The sequence below is a fragment of the Pezoporus wallicus genome, unplaced genomic scaffold, assembly GCF_028554395.1.
Source record: "Pezoporus wallicus isolate ANWC-B61680 ecotype Strahan unplaced genomic scaffold, APGP_CSIRO_Pwel_v1 scaffold_7736, whole genome shotgun sequence".
Classification (NCBI taxonomy): domain Eukaryota; kingdom Metazoa; phylum Chordata; class Aves; order Psittaciformes; family Psittacidae; genus Pezoporus; species Pezoporus wallicus.
Genome location: NW_026636574.1, coordinates 1,220,212 through 1,234,171, shown reverse-complemented (window position 1 = coordinate 1,234,171; position 13,960 = coordinate 1,220,212). Strand labels below are relative to the sequence as shown.

The following is a 13,960-nucleotide window of genomic DNA, read 5'->3' as shown; positions in this document are numbered from 1 at the left end:
ATGCCAAAGTGCTTTGGAACCTGTGACTTGGCAGGAGGACGTTTCCTCATCTCTTAAAGCAAGTAAATCTATTTGCATGGGACAACAGATAGCTTTTACCAGAAACCTTAAGGGCAAAGAGGGCTGCTTGGTTAAAGATATAGGGCATCATCCCTGGACTAACTTTGCTTCCTGGAGATGCATGAGCAGTTGGAGGTCCCCTTGGCTGGTTTCTGCCTGCAGCCAGGACACCTTCCTCCTGCACACCCTCCTCAAACCCAGGCTCTGTAAAACACATCCCTGTGCAAACTGCAGGATGGAGATGAGGTGAGCCTTGAAGCAGAGATGCTGGCACCTGACAGAAGGGTGCCTGGGAGAGCAGGAGGTGTAGGAAAGCAAACAGAGCTGTGCCTGTTGTGGCCAAGCGAGCTCAGCAATATGCCCAAGACACAATTCCAACAGTTGTCAGAGAAGCAGCACTGGTAGGAAGGACGGGCTTGCAGTGGGATCAGCACCTGTTCCCATCTGTTCCCATCCAGGAGATACGATCTCTCAATTCAAGATCCCCACCAAATCACCCAGTGCAAGCACAGCAACAACGTTCCTCACCTCAGAAGCTCCTTTCTCATCATTGCCAAAGCTGCACATTCATGGGAAGAAAGCAGCTCGATGCTCCTATCCAGAGGAAAAGTACTTCCAAGGCTGGCTTAAGATCTGATCCATTTGCCAAGCATCCCGACTCCACGCCAGGCTCTCGCTGCTCTCAGGCACAGCAGGGACGTCTGGAGCTGCCATTGTGTTTAAGCTCATCAGCTTTCACTGAGAGCAGGTGGGAAAAGCTTTGTGTGACCCCCCTAGTTAAAAGAAATCACTGCTTTTGCACCATTAGGACAAGGTAAAGCAAGTTAATGATTCATCCCACACAGCACAAACACTTTCATCTTCATTCATTTTTCTTGCTGGTGCAGTTCCATTTCTGACAGCCCCACACTTCGCAGGGGATTTGTATTTGGGTCCCTGACGTGCCTACAGCAGGAGAGCGAAGAAGTGAGGCTGAAGGTGGCCCCAAAGCTCCTGTTCATTATATTGAGTTTTAAAGAATTTACAATGTTCTTGTCTTGGATAGACAAGAGCAACCCTTGCCCACCCAGAGACAGCAGGGAGGGGAGGCAACCTGCTCTAACAGTCTTTTTGGGGACACTGAGGAGAAAACCCACCTGGTTTTGTCCAGCTTTGCCCTATAAAACCGTTCCACTGTTGGCTGGGGGTATCACAAGATCAGAAGCCAGGTGAGCCCTTGCAGCAAGGGGCTTTCCTGCCCGGGATGATGGGATACACAGTCACAACTCACGGGTGATGTGATGCTAAAGAGGAACGTGCTGGCTGGACCCTTGTGTACTCAGCTAAACTCAGAGCCCATGAGGCTCCCCACTGTCTCTGTGCCAGATGTAGGCACAAGCACCCATATTCAAGGAACCACAGCTGCCCTACCGTCCATGACCTGACCCATGCAGCCATCAGGCTTCTTCCTGATGGAGGTAGAGCTGCCCTGGACCATATCCCAGAGCCCACCCTTGGGGTGGCTGTTGTGCAATGGCAGTGTGTAATCGGGAGGTAAATAACAACCCTCAAAGCGACCACAGAGTCGGGACGGGCATCGGTTCTCCTGCCCTCACGTGGGATGCTGCTCACCTGCCAGAGCTTTTGGATGCTATTCCTTTAAGGCACAACAGGTGGAAATGCAGGGCTAGAGGTAAGAGGAGTATTTAAAACAGGCTGGCACTGCCAGAGCCCGTGTCCGGCTGCAGCAGGGAGCCAGGACACTGGCACCAGGTCCTGAGCTCGGGCACCAAGACACCAGCAAGACTAAGGCTGTCTGTCTAAAGGAAAGAGCCAAGTGTAAGTAACGCTTCTTTGTTGTCTTTCCAAAATACAAGGTCTTTGGCGGCACTGCTCTGAGCTGTGGAAGAGGAAGAACACAAGTTCTGAGACACTTTAAGGAGTCTTCCTCACCCGTGTGTGAAGGGAAGCAGCAGTTCTGAAGGAGCAGAGGATAAGCGTGGAGGTCTTGCTGGTGGGGAGGACCGATTCCTTTTGGAAGCAGGTCAGAAGCATAGGATCAGGCTTAGGATGGTTGTTTTCTTCCCTTCAACCTTTCCTTTCTGGGGAAAAAGATCCATTATTGTTACAATATTTGCATTAAGTTTTAACCTAGAAAATAGCAAATGGTACTAAATATTACTGTGGTCACCTAAACTGTTGCGACTCAGTCTGTGATCTTTACGGTCTTCCGAATCACAACATGGAGATAGTTGGTGGGATGCAGATTTTGATATTTAAGAAGAGAATTGGTGCAGTTACGTCCTAAATGAGCTCTGAAAAGCCATTGGGTTTGTGCAGTTCAAAGGCAAATAACTAGATAACTGAAGCGTGAGAGAATGGGATGTACATGGCATCCTGAAACTGAAGTCAAAGACAGCTGGCAGACTCCTTTTACATTTAAACCGACAGCAGAGGGGTGGGTTCTGCACCCCTCAACTCTTACACTGCAAGGAAATAGTCATATTGGACTTTAACACACAGAAATACCACCTCCTAAATAGCAATTGTGCTGCTGTTATCAGTGCGCACATCAGCACGCTCCATCCATCCAGCAACCGTCACTGTGCTGCCATAGTAAGTTCTTTTGGATCCTAGTGAGTTCCTGCTCCTTGCCATATTAACAGTATTAAACTGGAATCATAGTTTAATAGTGTTGGTTTCACTTTCCAGCCCAAGACATAAGAAACAAAGAGCAAGAAACAAATTAACTACAACACCCTTATGTGAAAAGCGAGATGCTGGTGCACAGGGCATCTAACACCTCAAAGGTCACCAGCTAGTGTCTGGTATAATCTAACAGCTTAAAAGAACATCAGACTAGACCAGCAACCCAATCTCAGCAGGAATTTCAGTCGCTGCCATGGTTTTCTCACCTGTTTTGCAGAACACGGTGCTCAGATAGGACAGTGTTTACCTGGCATTTACAAGTGTTCTCAGCTAGGGTGGTCACAGGTACTGCAGAGGTTCCTAAAAGCTGCTGATTCTCTCTTAAATCCTGATCAAGAAGATCTGCCAAGCTGTTTCTGCTCACTGCATCACAAAATTAGCACCTCCTATTTATACTTTCCATATGGTAGAGGAGGCATTGGTTTGGAACATGAAATACTTATTTTCTCTCTGTGTTTAGGTCAGCTTGATCTTTTATGTTGAAGCTGACTGCTCATTCACAACCCCAAGAAAATGGGGTGGATTTGTGGCTTTTCCCTATCCCAACACAGCAAATAAAACTCAAAGTAAAGCCATGTATGCAGTGATCCTAATGAGAGGCTTAAAAACGGGGATAGCCCCGGTCCTGTGCAGCAAGGGTTCTGTTGCTGTGCCTTTCTTCTAGGCACAGAAATCTTCAGCACCTCCATAAATCACCCCTACTACAATATATATATACACTCCTCAGTTTGTACATTATAAATATATATACACACAGTGTATGTACATACTCCTCCTCAGAGCGTAACTCCTCATGCTGCTCAGCATCGGTTTGCATCTCTATGCCTCCCTCAAGGTGTGAGTGGGTCCTGCTTTGAAAGTATTTGAAGGGAAAAAAGCTACTACCCCATTCCATGTTATTATTTCTCAACTATTTGAATAACAGTAACTATCTGACCACACAAAAGGCTAGCAGTACAAGTGTGGCAAGTAAATCTTTGCATTTTGTGGATGCCATGGCACAGCCTTGACACCAGTCAGCATGAGGAGCAGTAGTTAATAGCTAACGGATTGTTTCTCAGAGCACAGTCCTGCAGCTGAGTCAGCAGAATTTGGGCACTGGACTCTGGTATTTCAGAGCTTGCTGGGGTTTGCATAACTCAGGGGTCAGGTCCTGAGCTCTTTCAAATCATTCTAAATGTGACCATGCTGCTCCATTGGACTGATAGGGTCACGAGAGCATCGAAGAAGCCCAGAGGTGGGCTTGTGGTAAATGATGTTTAGAAGAGCTATTCCTGCTGGGAAGCTCCTGCACCCATGTGAGAATTCCCATCTCCCAAAGTCAACCGCAGTACTGGTTCTGTGCTCAAAACGCTTCCAAACCTGTTGTGCTGGGACAGGGGAGAGAAGGAAACCAGCAGGTTTGGTGATGCAAAATGAAAGTAAATACACAGAGATCTGAGTTACAAAAGGGAGCGCAGCCCCAGCCCATGGTTGGTAGCAGGCCGAAGATGACCACTGTTGCAACAGGGACTTTGCAAACACCAGATTTGTGCAGCTGAAAGCCTTTTTCTCCTCTGCAAATCCTGTGCAGTGAGGGAACAGGAGGAGGACTGGTGCAAGGCTTTAATCCTGCTTCCCCCCGTTACACCTAGCAAGGTTTTAAGCTAACCAGAACTGGGCGTTCACAGCTTCTATGCCCCATGCTACAGAGCAGCTTCTCAGATGCACCTTCCCAGTGGGAACAAATAGGTTCCCTTCCTGCTTTCCCTCCTGACAAGCCCATTGCACTGCCTTGCAGAGAGTTTCTCACTAGGTTTGTAACGCATCAGGTTTAAGACAGCAGCTTCTTTGCCTGCATGGACACGCACAACACAAACCCTGTGTCCAGGTTCCAGCTCCCCCAGTCCCTCCTGCCCAGCAGCGCTGGTGCAGGCTTCCCTGGAAGAACATCCATGCCATTCCCTCTGGTTTCAGGCCTCTCGACTCTTACATAGCCCCGTACAAACCTTTGCTGTCCCGTCTCTCTCAATTCCCACTCCATGCGCAGCAGCAGCAGCAATACAAACCCCTTGCACAGCCACTTACTTGCAGTCCCCTTCACATGAGCTCAGCAGCATTCTCTCTTCCCTGGAGCTCTGAGGTTTAGACCTTGTGCTCCGAGCAGAGGCAGCAAACCCAGCAGCAGCACTTCTTTGCAAGCAAGAAGGAACTGGAGCTCCTTCAGCATCTCAGACAGCGCTTGCTCATTGCAGAGTGCCCAGCAAAGCTTGTTAGCACCATTCCTGTGGGGCAGGAAGTGTCACTGTCTGAATGCAGTGCAGCAGGGAGGGGGGTTCCAGCCACGCAGTGATCAGCAAGGAAATTCAGCACAGAGTTTTATGTAACCGGTGGCTGTGCTTGCTCAGACTTGTTATAACGGGAGTTTTCTTCATGCACTCAGTGAGAGAGGGAAGGGTTTAACAGCATCCGAGAAAACGGGGCTAGAGGCAACTTGGAACTGAAGGCGCTGGTCATGCAAGCATGCAGGAACCGTTGTTCTTGCGTAGGCATGAAGGCACATGTGGCCTCCGAGATACAAAGACATCTTTTGTGCTCTAACACGCCTCTGAAGACCCTGATGCCATCACTCTGGCACACATCTTTCTGGACACAGCTACAGCTTTGCTCCAAAACCAAGAGGCTCCTGACACAGTTTTGTTGTCTGTAACCCTGAAGCAGCTTTTGGGAAGGAATCAAACTAAGAGGTGTGCCCAGCAGGAGAAAGCTGCACTGGGATCCTGCCTGCACTGCGGAGGAAGGGGTGGAGGGCAGCAAGGTGACCATCAAACAGATCTGCTGTTAACAGGGGGCAAGTATCAAGGCCCTTTTTGTGCCATCTTGTTTGCTTTCTGTGGAATACATTATGTTTGCTTTGCTGGCCACTTGTGGGATACGTATGAAAGAGCATTTGTCATGCTTAGTGAGTTAATGATTAGCCATGGACAAGTAGCCACTGGGCAATTTGAAATCACAATACAAGGAAGAAAGCACAAACAGAACACCTTTCATCTTCACACGGAAATAAAAGCCTTTTTCTTCTACCGGGAATTACCCTTCATAAAACTGTGTCACTTGATGCCCTGAAATCAAATTCTTCTGTATGTTTGGAAAGACTTTCCTTGGCACCTCTCATTTCCTCTGTTCCACCTGGACTAGGCAGGTAGACCAACAGCCATGGCCAGGAAATGCTGCACCATGTGTCCAACAGCACACTCAGTTCATGCCAGAGATGATAGCCTGGTGAATTGAGAGGCTTGGCTGCTTCTGAGCCATCCCTGGCTCACACATCCCCCCAGACCAGTGGGGAAGGGCAAAAATATTCACCCTGAAGACTATGGACATGTTTCAGGAGACACAGTTTGGTTTGCATGCCCCAATAGCCGTCACTGAGAGCAGGAGTTAAACACAGGCTTCATGCAGGAACTGTGCTCTGTGACATAAGGAAGGAAGTTTTACGGCAAGACACTGGCACGGGGTGCCCAGAGAAGCTGTGGCTGCCCCATCCCTGGCAGTGCTCAAGGCCAGGTTGGACACAGGGGCTTGGAGCAAGCTGCTCCAGTGGAAGGGGTCCCTGCCCGTGGCAGGGGTTGGAGCTGGAGGAGCTTTAAGGTCCCTTCAATCCAAACCAGGCTGGGATTCTGTGAGAACTGGTTTTCCTAAGGAGTGGTCTTGGCACCCGGGCTCACGCGTGAACAGACCTTCTTTTCACTGCATGAGCAACAGTGAAAGAGAATATGACCCCACCTCTTAGACTGTTAGAAGCAGCATTATCTCCTGGCTGGGGTCAAGTGAGCAGCTTTGCTCCGGGTTGCCACCTGGCTCTCATGCCTGCCAGGGCTCAGGGTCTTTTGGACCAGTTTTGGGTCATCAGCCTTGTGATGGGCTGCTCTGATTTACAGCATAAACCCAGAAACCACTTCTGAGTTTGAACCGAGTCTCCTGTGGTTTGGCCAGAACCACCTTTGATGCTGTGCACACCACTGCTGCTGCCTGCCCAAGGGACAATGCCCTGGGGGCCTCTGCTCTGACAAGAACAAGGCAGGAAGGCAAGAACAGTTATAGCCTCCCTCTTCCCCATTCTGGTGCTTGGTAGAACTGCTTCAATGCTGCGTTTCCCTAGCTCAGGTAGCCACAACCCTCATATTCTGCAGGCATAAAGATTATTACTTGATCTATTAACTTCAGAACTTTGCAAGTGTGATTATTCCTTGACTTCTGTGCCTTTTCCAGGGAATGCAAGCAAAATGACTTCACTAGCATTCATCCTCCTGCTCGCCTTCCTCCCAGCTGAATCTGCAAGGAGCAAATACCCCCCCAAGTCATCAAGTAGGTGCAACCTGCCTGGGGTGCTGGTCTTGTGGATGGCCTTAGACTAGAGGTGGCATTACTAAGGGGGAGAGTAGGGTTTAGGGAGGGTTTCTACCCCATCACTGCTATGGGACCTTTCAGACTGCATGATGCTGCGCAGCCCTGGGTCAGTGCTTGCCCTGGTACACCCGACCCGCTCTGCAGTCCCTTCAGGTTGTGTAGCACAGCCAACGCTTACACCCAGCCTGCTCTCCTCTTGCAGTCTCAAGCCCTGTGTTCGGACCACAGCAGGTATATGGTCTGCTCAATGGGTCCGTCACCGTGACGTGCTTCTACCCTCCCAGCCGAGTGAACAGACACGACAGGAAGTATTGGTGCAAGGAATCAGCCAGAGGCTGCTTAACTGTTACCTCCACCAGCGGCTACACTGCTCCAGGCTACCAAGGCAGAGCCTCCATCACCGACAACCCCCAGGAAGAAAACTTCCAGATCAGCATCTCCGAGCTTACAATGGCAGACGCAGGCACCTACCAGTGCGGTGTTGGGGTCAACAGCAGAAGGCTCTCCCACAAAGTCAATCTGGATGTTTCTCAAGGTAGTTACATGGGGCTCCATAAAGCAGTATTTTCTTGGGTTTTGTTTTTTTTTCCATCCATTTCTAACAAGGCTCCACAGACAGCCTGTCCAGTGTCTAAAAGCTGAAGATGCTCCATGCTTTCAGGGAAGAGCAGTTTCCATTTTCCCCTGTGCCCTTACAGAAGGGATTTTTGGCCTAAAATTCCAGCATTAAGAAGACCAGATTAAACAGCACCACACTGCTGAGTAAGCACACAGAGCATGGTGCAAACATGGGACTCAGATCATGGCACATGATCATATAACATATGATCATAGTAGATCAGAATGTATGATCAAAATAGAGAGAAAGCCTCTGCTAACAAAAGCCTTTAGAGGTCGCTGGGAGTTGCAGTTACAACAGAGCAGGCAGCAGACACTGACTGGTCTCTCTCACTGACACAGATTCACATGTACCCGAGGGAGCCGAGCTCTTCTACGTGAAGCTGCACAGCACTTTGACCATGACCTGCAGCTTCGGGAGCTATTATGAGAGCGCAAGGAAATTCCTGTGCAAGATGGGTAAAAACGGCTGCGTCAACATCATCGACAGCTACGGGAAGGTGGATGAGGATTACACAGGCCGAGCTCTGCTGAGCAACATGCAGAGTCCAGGCTCATTCAGCATCATAATCACTCAGATGAGTTGGGAAGACTCTGGGTTGTACCTGTGTGGGGTCGGTGTCTATGGGCAGGATGGAGAGACAAAGGAACTGGATGTGCACGTCTATGAGGGTAAGTTATTCCCTAAAGGCTTTTCCCTTCACTTCTGCTTCTCTTCAGAACCATCACTAGCAGTCTCATGTTATTTAACAAGAGCTTCAGCCTCCCTTTGCAGAGTACTGTTATCCCATCCTCTCATCTAAATCCTTCTATCTACTCATTTAGCTACCTATCATACACTAAACCATCAGTAATAAAGCTTATAACAAGACTTAGTGTTCCCAGCTATCCAGTCTGCCTAGCCCAAAGCTCCAACAGGCAAATTTTGCCTCCCATTTTGAGACAAGCAAACTGTCTTTTCAAGACTTAAACCCTTAGATCCCCAAATGACAGATGTACAAAGACACCCTGCCCTTCCCCAGCAAGGCCAGGACAGCCTCCTACCATCCACACCTCTGAGCTTCGCCTCACCTCGCTTTAGCCATAAGAGCATTGATCTGGTAATATTTATTCTCTTGGGAGAGCAGCACATGGATAGGAGTCAGACGTGTACAGATGCTCCTTTCACTTTTCTCTCCAGAAACTAGCGTTCCTCAAGGAAAGCCCACGATATTTGGGGTAAAAGGAAGTTCAGCAACGTTTGAATGCCGCTATAAACTTCTGGAACACTCCTCAGTGAATTACTGGTGCAAGTGGAGACAGAATGGGTGTTACCGGATCATAGACAGCTTCGGGTATGTGGCAGGCTTATATGAAGGAAGAGTGGCCATGTATGACAACCCAGATAACCAGACAATCACTATCATCCTGAACCAGCTGAAGGACAGCGATGAAGGCTATTACTGGTGCATGACAGACGAGGAGGAGGAGCAGAAGTCATCAACTGAGCTGAAGATCGTGGAAGGTACGAGTTTGCGCATTGATGGTGCTCTCCCAGCTCAGCAGGTACAAAACAACCCTCTAAACACCACGAAGTAGCAGATCTGGCCTTTTAGGAAGAGATGCGAGGTCAAACTCGGAAGGTGAAACCTTGTGCCAATCCAGCAACACCTCAGTGGCTTTCAAATGGAAACACAAGGTTTCAGTTTCATGGGAAAGTGCTCACAAAAGGTTTCTCATACAAGTATTTAAGCCATGGGACAAAAAAGAAACCAATCAAAAACCAAGGCAACCTTCACCCCAAGGTGCATATACAGCACCCTTAACGTGAACTTCGCAATGCAAGGAGCACCCCCCCTCGCAGATACACCTCCTGGTTCATCTCTAGCAGCATCACTACCTGTTGACTACAGTTCCCACCCCTGAAACCACTAACATCAACCTTGATGTTCTGTTTGCCTTTGCAGGAGAGCCTGCGCTGCAGGGAAAGAAGGAAGTAGAGGCACAAGAGGGTTCCCAGCTCAACTTAACTTGCTCGTACCCATGCCGGTACTACTCCGACCAGAAGTACTGGTGCAAGTGGAGCAGCACTAGCTGCACCCCTCTGCCTGCTTCTGACCAAAGGCAGCCAGGGCCGGACGTTACGTGTGACAGCGATGACAAGACCGTTGTCCTGAGCTTTGACTCGGTGGCAAAGGCAGACCGAGGCTGGTACTGGTGTGGCGTGAAGCGCAACGGCCTCTACGGGGAAACCATGGCAGTGTACCTGTCCGTGACCGCAGGTGGGCTCCGAGGCAAAGGCAGGCGGGGGTTTTCCTGCCTTCCTTCCGCTGAGAGGAAAGTCTGCTCCGCAGCCACTAGGCTGCAGCACCTCAAAGCGGTAGGGCTGCCGTCCAGGCGCGGAGATGCCGGCATCACCCTGGTTCTGCTCTTGGCGCAGATGTTTTCGTTCTCTCGTTGGTTTTTACTTCCCGACCATTAAAAAAGCCCACCAGTCTAGAAGTCACTTCCTTCCACACCGTTTTTGCTTTTTAACCCTGTCCTCGCTAATTACTGCTGCTACAATTTGTAGCATGGAATCATAGAACAGTTAGGGTTGGAAAGGACCTTAAGATTCTCTCATTTCAACCCCCTGCCATGTGCAGGGACACCTCAAACTAGGCGATGTCACCCAAGCCCCTGTGTCCAACCTGGCCTTGAGCACTGCCAGGGATGGGGCAGCCACAGCTTCTCTGGGCACCCTGTGCCAGCGCCTCAGCACCCTCACAGGGAAGAGCTTCTGCCTAAGAGCTCATCTCAGTCTCCCCTCTGGCAGGTTAAAGCCATTCCCCTTGGCCTGTCCCTACATCCCTTGTCCCAAGCCCCTCTCCAGGTTTCCTGCAGCCCCTTTAGGCACTGGAAGTCCGTTCTAAGGTCTTTCCTGAGCCAATGCACAGCCAAAATCCACCTCAGTGCCACATCCGCCAAATACACCCAATGAGCTTGTGTCCCCCTTTCCATGCTGCTGCTCGTGCCATTAACAGCCCTGCTTCCCTGGATGATACAGGAGGCAGTGCTGGCCGCAGCCTGGAGCCCCTGGATGCTGATGTCCCCAGCGCTCCTGAGGGTGATTTCACTCCCCAAGGAAGAGCCAACAGTGCTGCCTCTGAAAGGTTAGTTTTCTCCAAGCCTGTCATTTCTTATACTAATATTAATACATAGCCTTCTATTAACCCCCTTTTGGTGCTGTGTTTGTACGCTGCATGCTTGAGCAACATTTGAGCACACAAAAAATCTTGCCCTCAAAGAACTTCAAACATCAGAGGAAAACAAATACTAGCTACAACAAAGGGCAAGATGACTTGGAACTCACCTCTAGCTCAAGCAAATACAGCCCCAGAAGGAATGGTTGGAGATCCCAGGCACAGCAAAACTCATCGAAAATACTTCTGTCAAGATCAGAGTTTTCCTTCACGTTTATAACCAAGCTGCTGATGGGGGGGGGGTGGCACAACCTCTGTCCTGCAGGTTTATTTGGTTACCAGTTGATTCTATGTGTTAGGATCCAGTTTATCAGTCAAATCGCATCCTGCTCACTCAGATTTACCACGTTGTAGGGGGTTTTGACTGCTGGACATTCAGATAGGTTACTCAATCTTGAATAATTCAGCAATGTATTCCACAGATTAGTTACTTATCTTTCCTTCCATTCCAGCCCTAATCAAAGCGGCCCCAATACACTTCTGTTAGTCCTGGCCCCTGTTGGTGCTGTGCTCCTCATCGCTGTGACAGCTTTTGCTGTGTTTAAATACAGACAGATGAAGAGATCTGGTGAGTCCCTGCTCTGCTTCCTGCAGTCTCTCGAAACCTCACATTAAGGTTATGTTAATACTAAGATGAAGGTGATAACTTGTGTGTGCTGGGCTGAGCTGCTCCCCTTGTAACCCCCATGCAGACAAGGCAAAGGACCCCATTTTTCCCCTCCATGCATCCCCATCACAAACGGTGCCTGGGCTGAGGCAGAGACCAGGCACCGCGTCTCCTTGCACAGAGGCTGTTGGGATGCTGGTGCACTCGCACAGATCCTGAACAAGCCCACAGGGTACTTATCTCCTTCCTCTTAACAGAGCTGGTGTCCGTTGGGAGCTACAGGACAAACATCAGCATGTCAGATTTCGAGAGCGTGAAGGACTATGGTGCGAGCAATAACGCCTGTGTGAAAGAGACCCAGGAGACTCGGATAGGAGGGGACGGTAGGTGCTGACCGATGGGATGCTCTCCAGCCCCAGGGGTTGCAGAAGGACCCTACGAAAGCCACAAAACCAGCCACCGACGGCCCCTGCACCTCCCTTTCTCTCCCTGCAGAGTTCGGCACCGCCGCAGCCACCCCAGAAAGTGCTGCCGAGACAAAGAAGGCAAAAAGGGTAAGAGGAGACAGGAGAGAGCCCACTGACCTGGGAGACGCCAGCACAGCCCTTCAGCCCCTGCCCAAGGAACTGCTCCCTCCCAGGGGCCTTATTTATACCCAGATGCTCCCAAGTAACCTGCATCCAGCACCTGATGCAGATCAGCCTCTGAGGGGGACCTTAACCCTTTCCTGATCCCGTGTTTTAGCAGAGACAGTAACAGCAGCCACCTTCCTTCAGCCAGCACACGCAGTCAGCTCCAGGGAGCATCAGGAAGGTTGGGGTTGGGTTTGTTATTGTAAATATGAAGTACTTGGATGAACCAGAGCCTTCCCCTCCTCAGGCAGTGGTCCAGGGCACAGAGGTAGGTAAGGAGGTCTCCCCCATTTGACCTGCTCCTGTGGCCCCTTGGGTTAGATGATGAGTGCGTGGCACCATGAAGGGTGCCAGATGCAAGCCCTTCTTGTTCCAAGTCCCTAACCAAAGGCAGCGTGGAGTCTTGGTTTAAGTGCCAAGAGCTGAACTGGAGAAACAGGAAGCTATCAGGAAACCAGTAAAACCCAGCAGCTTTAGGACTGGTGAGCTGGGTGCCATCATGCAGCGACAGGCATGACGCAGAGCCCCAAACCTGCAACGTTTGGGGTCTTCCCGTGGCTGAGCGAAGGCAGGATGCTTTCACATTGGTGCGCAGTCTGCCTGTATCACCCTGAGAAGCTCTCAGCCCCAAAACCCTCCCCTTTCCCCCACCACATGCGGCTGTGGCTCTGCAGCCACCTCACAGTGTCCTCCTGTCCTTCCCATAGAGCTCCAAGGAGGATGCTGACCTTGCCTACTCCGCGTTCCTCCTCACCTCCAGCAGCATCGTGCAGGGCAGCTTGGGGGGCGACGCTGCTGCCCCAGATGTGTCCCCCCAGATTTGAATGTGAGGGACCAAAAGGCAGCAATGACTGGGACCAGCTCCACCTCGAGGACCAGCGCAAGACACCAGCAAGCAGCCCTGGGCCTTGCTCCCACCGTTTGCTATAGCTTGATCTTTTTTATTGCTTAAATTCAGCTTCTGCTCTTTTATTTTCCTTCTCCTTTTCTCTCAAAGGCAGCTGAAAACCCTCGAGAACCACGTTTCCCACTTGATTCCTCTAAGCTTTCTCACCCAGAGGGCAGTACCTGCAGACCAGACGTGGTCTGAAGTGCTTTTGGACACAAGCAATAAAGAATGCCACGAGCTTTCAGCAGACCAGGGGACATGCAGTCCATGGGAGGGCACGGGGAGAGCACACCCGAACTGCAGTAATGGTGCAATTGGGAGAGGTGGAGGAGGCCTTTCCCCTCCTTTTACTGCAGCATTAAAGCATCACATCTGGTGTTGCAAACGACATGGGATGGTAGAAGAAGCCTACACTTAATGGAAATAAATACCCTGCAGATAAAGTAATGTAGGTAGCAGTAATGATGGAGTTGGTAGCTCAGCAAGGTGCTAGGCAATGGTTGGTTGTGTCAGTCTGCAGATGCTGAGTTTTCATCAAGGATAAACCCCATCATGGACCTCCCACTATAAGCACTGAGCTGAGCACGAGGGTAGCAGCTCCAGTGGGATTTGTGTTTACAGGGCTGCTTTCACATCCACATTGCAACAGTCATCACCTTACTGATAGCAAGGCTGGGAGCTCAAATACAGAATCCCAGCCTGGTTCGGGTTGAAGGGACCTTAAAGCTCATCCAGTTCCAACCTGTGCCATGGGCAGGGACAGCTTCCACTAGAGCAGCTTGCTCCAAGCCCCATCCAGCCTGGCCTGGCTCTCAGGCTATAGCTCATCTCCCTCATCTCCCGGGCTGTATCTCAT

At 50.3% G+C, this 13,960-nt stretch overlaps 1 protein-coding gene across 1 annotated transcript; it reads left to right on the top strand.

Annotated features, from left to right (window-relative positions):
- Positions 1–1,613: 1,613 nt before the first annotated feature.
- PIGR (polymeric immunoglobulin receptor) lies at positions 1,614–13,353 on the top strand. Its single transcript, XM_057400693.1, has 11 exons — positions 1,614–1,878; positions 7,000–7,095; positions 7,340–7,672; positions 8,098–8,427; positions 8,936–9,259; positions 9,702–10,016; positions 10,781–10,886; positions 11,429–11,544; positions 11,841–11,966; positions 12,079–12,137; positions 12,923–13,353. The coding sequence occupies exons 2-11, from the start codon at positions 7,014–7,016 to the stop codon at positions 13,037–13,039; spliced, it is 1,908 nt and encodes a 635-aa protein (XP_057256676.1). The 5' UTR covers positions 1,614–1,878; positions 7,000–7,013; the 3' UTR covers positions 13,040–13,353.
- Positions 13,354–13,960: the final 607 nt, after the last annotated feature.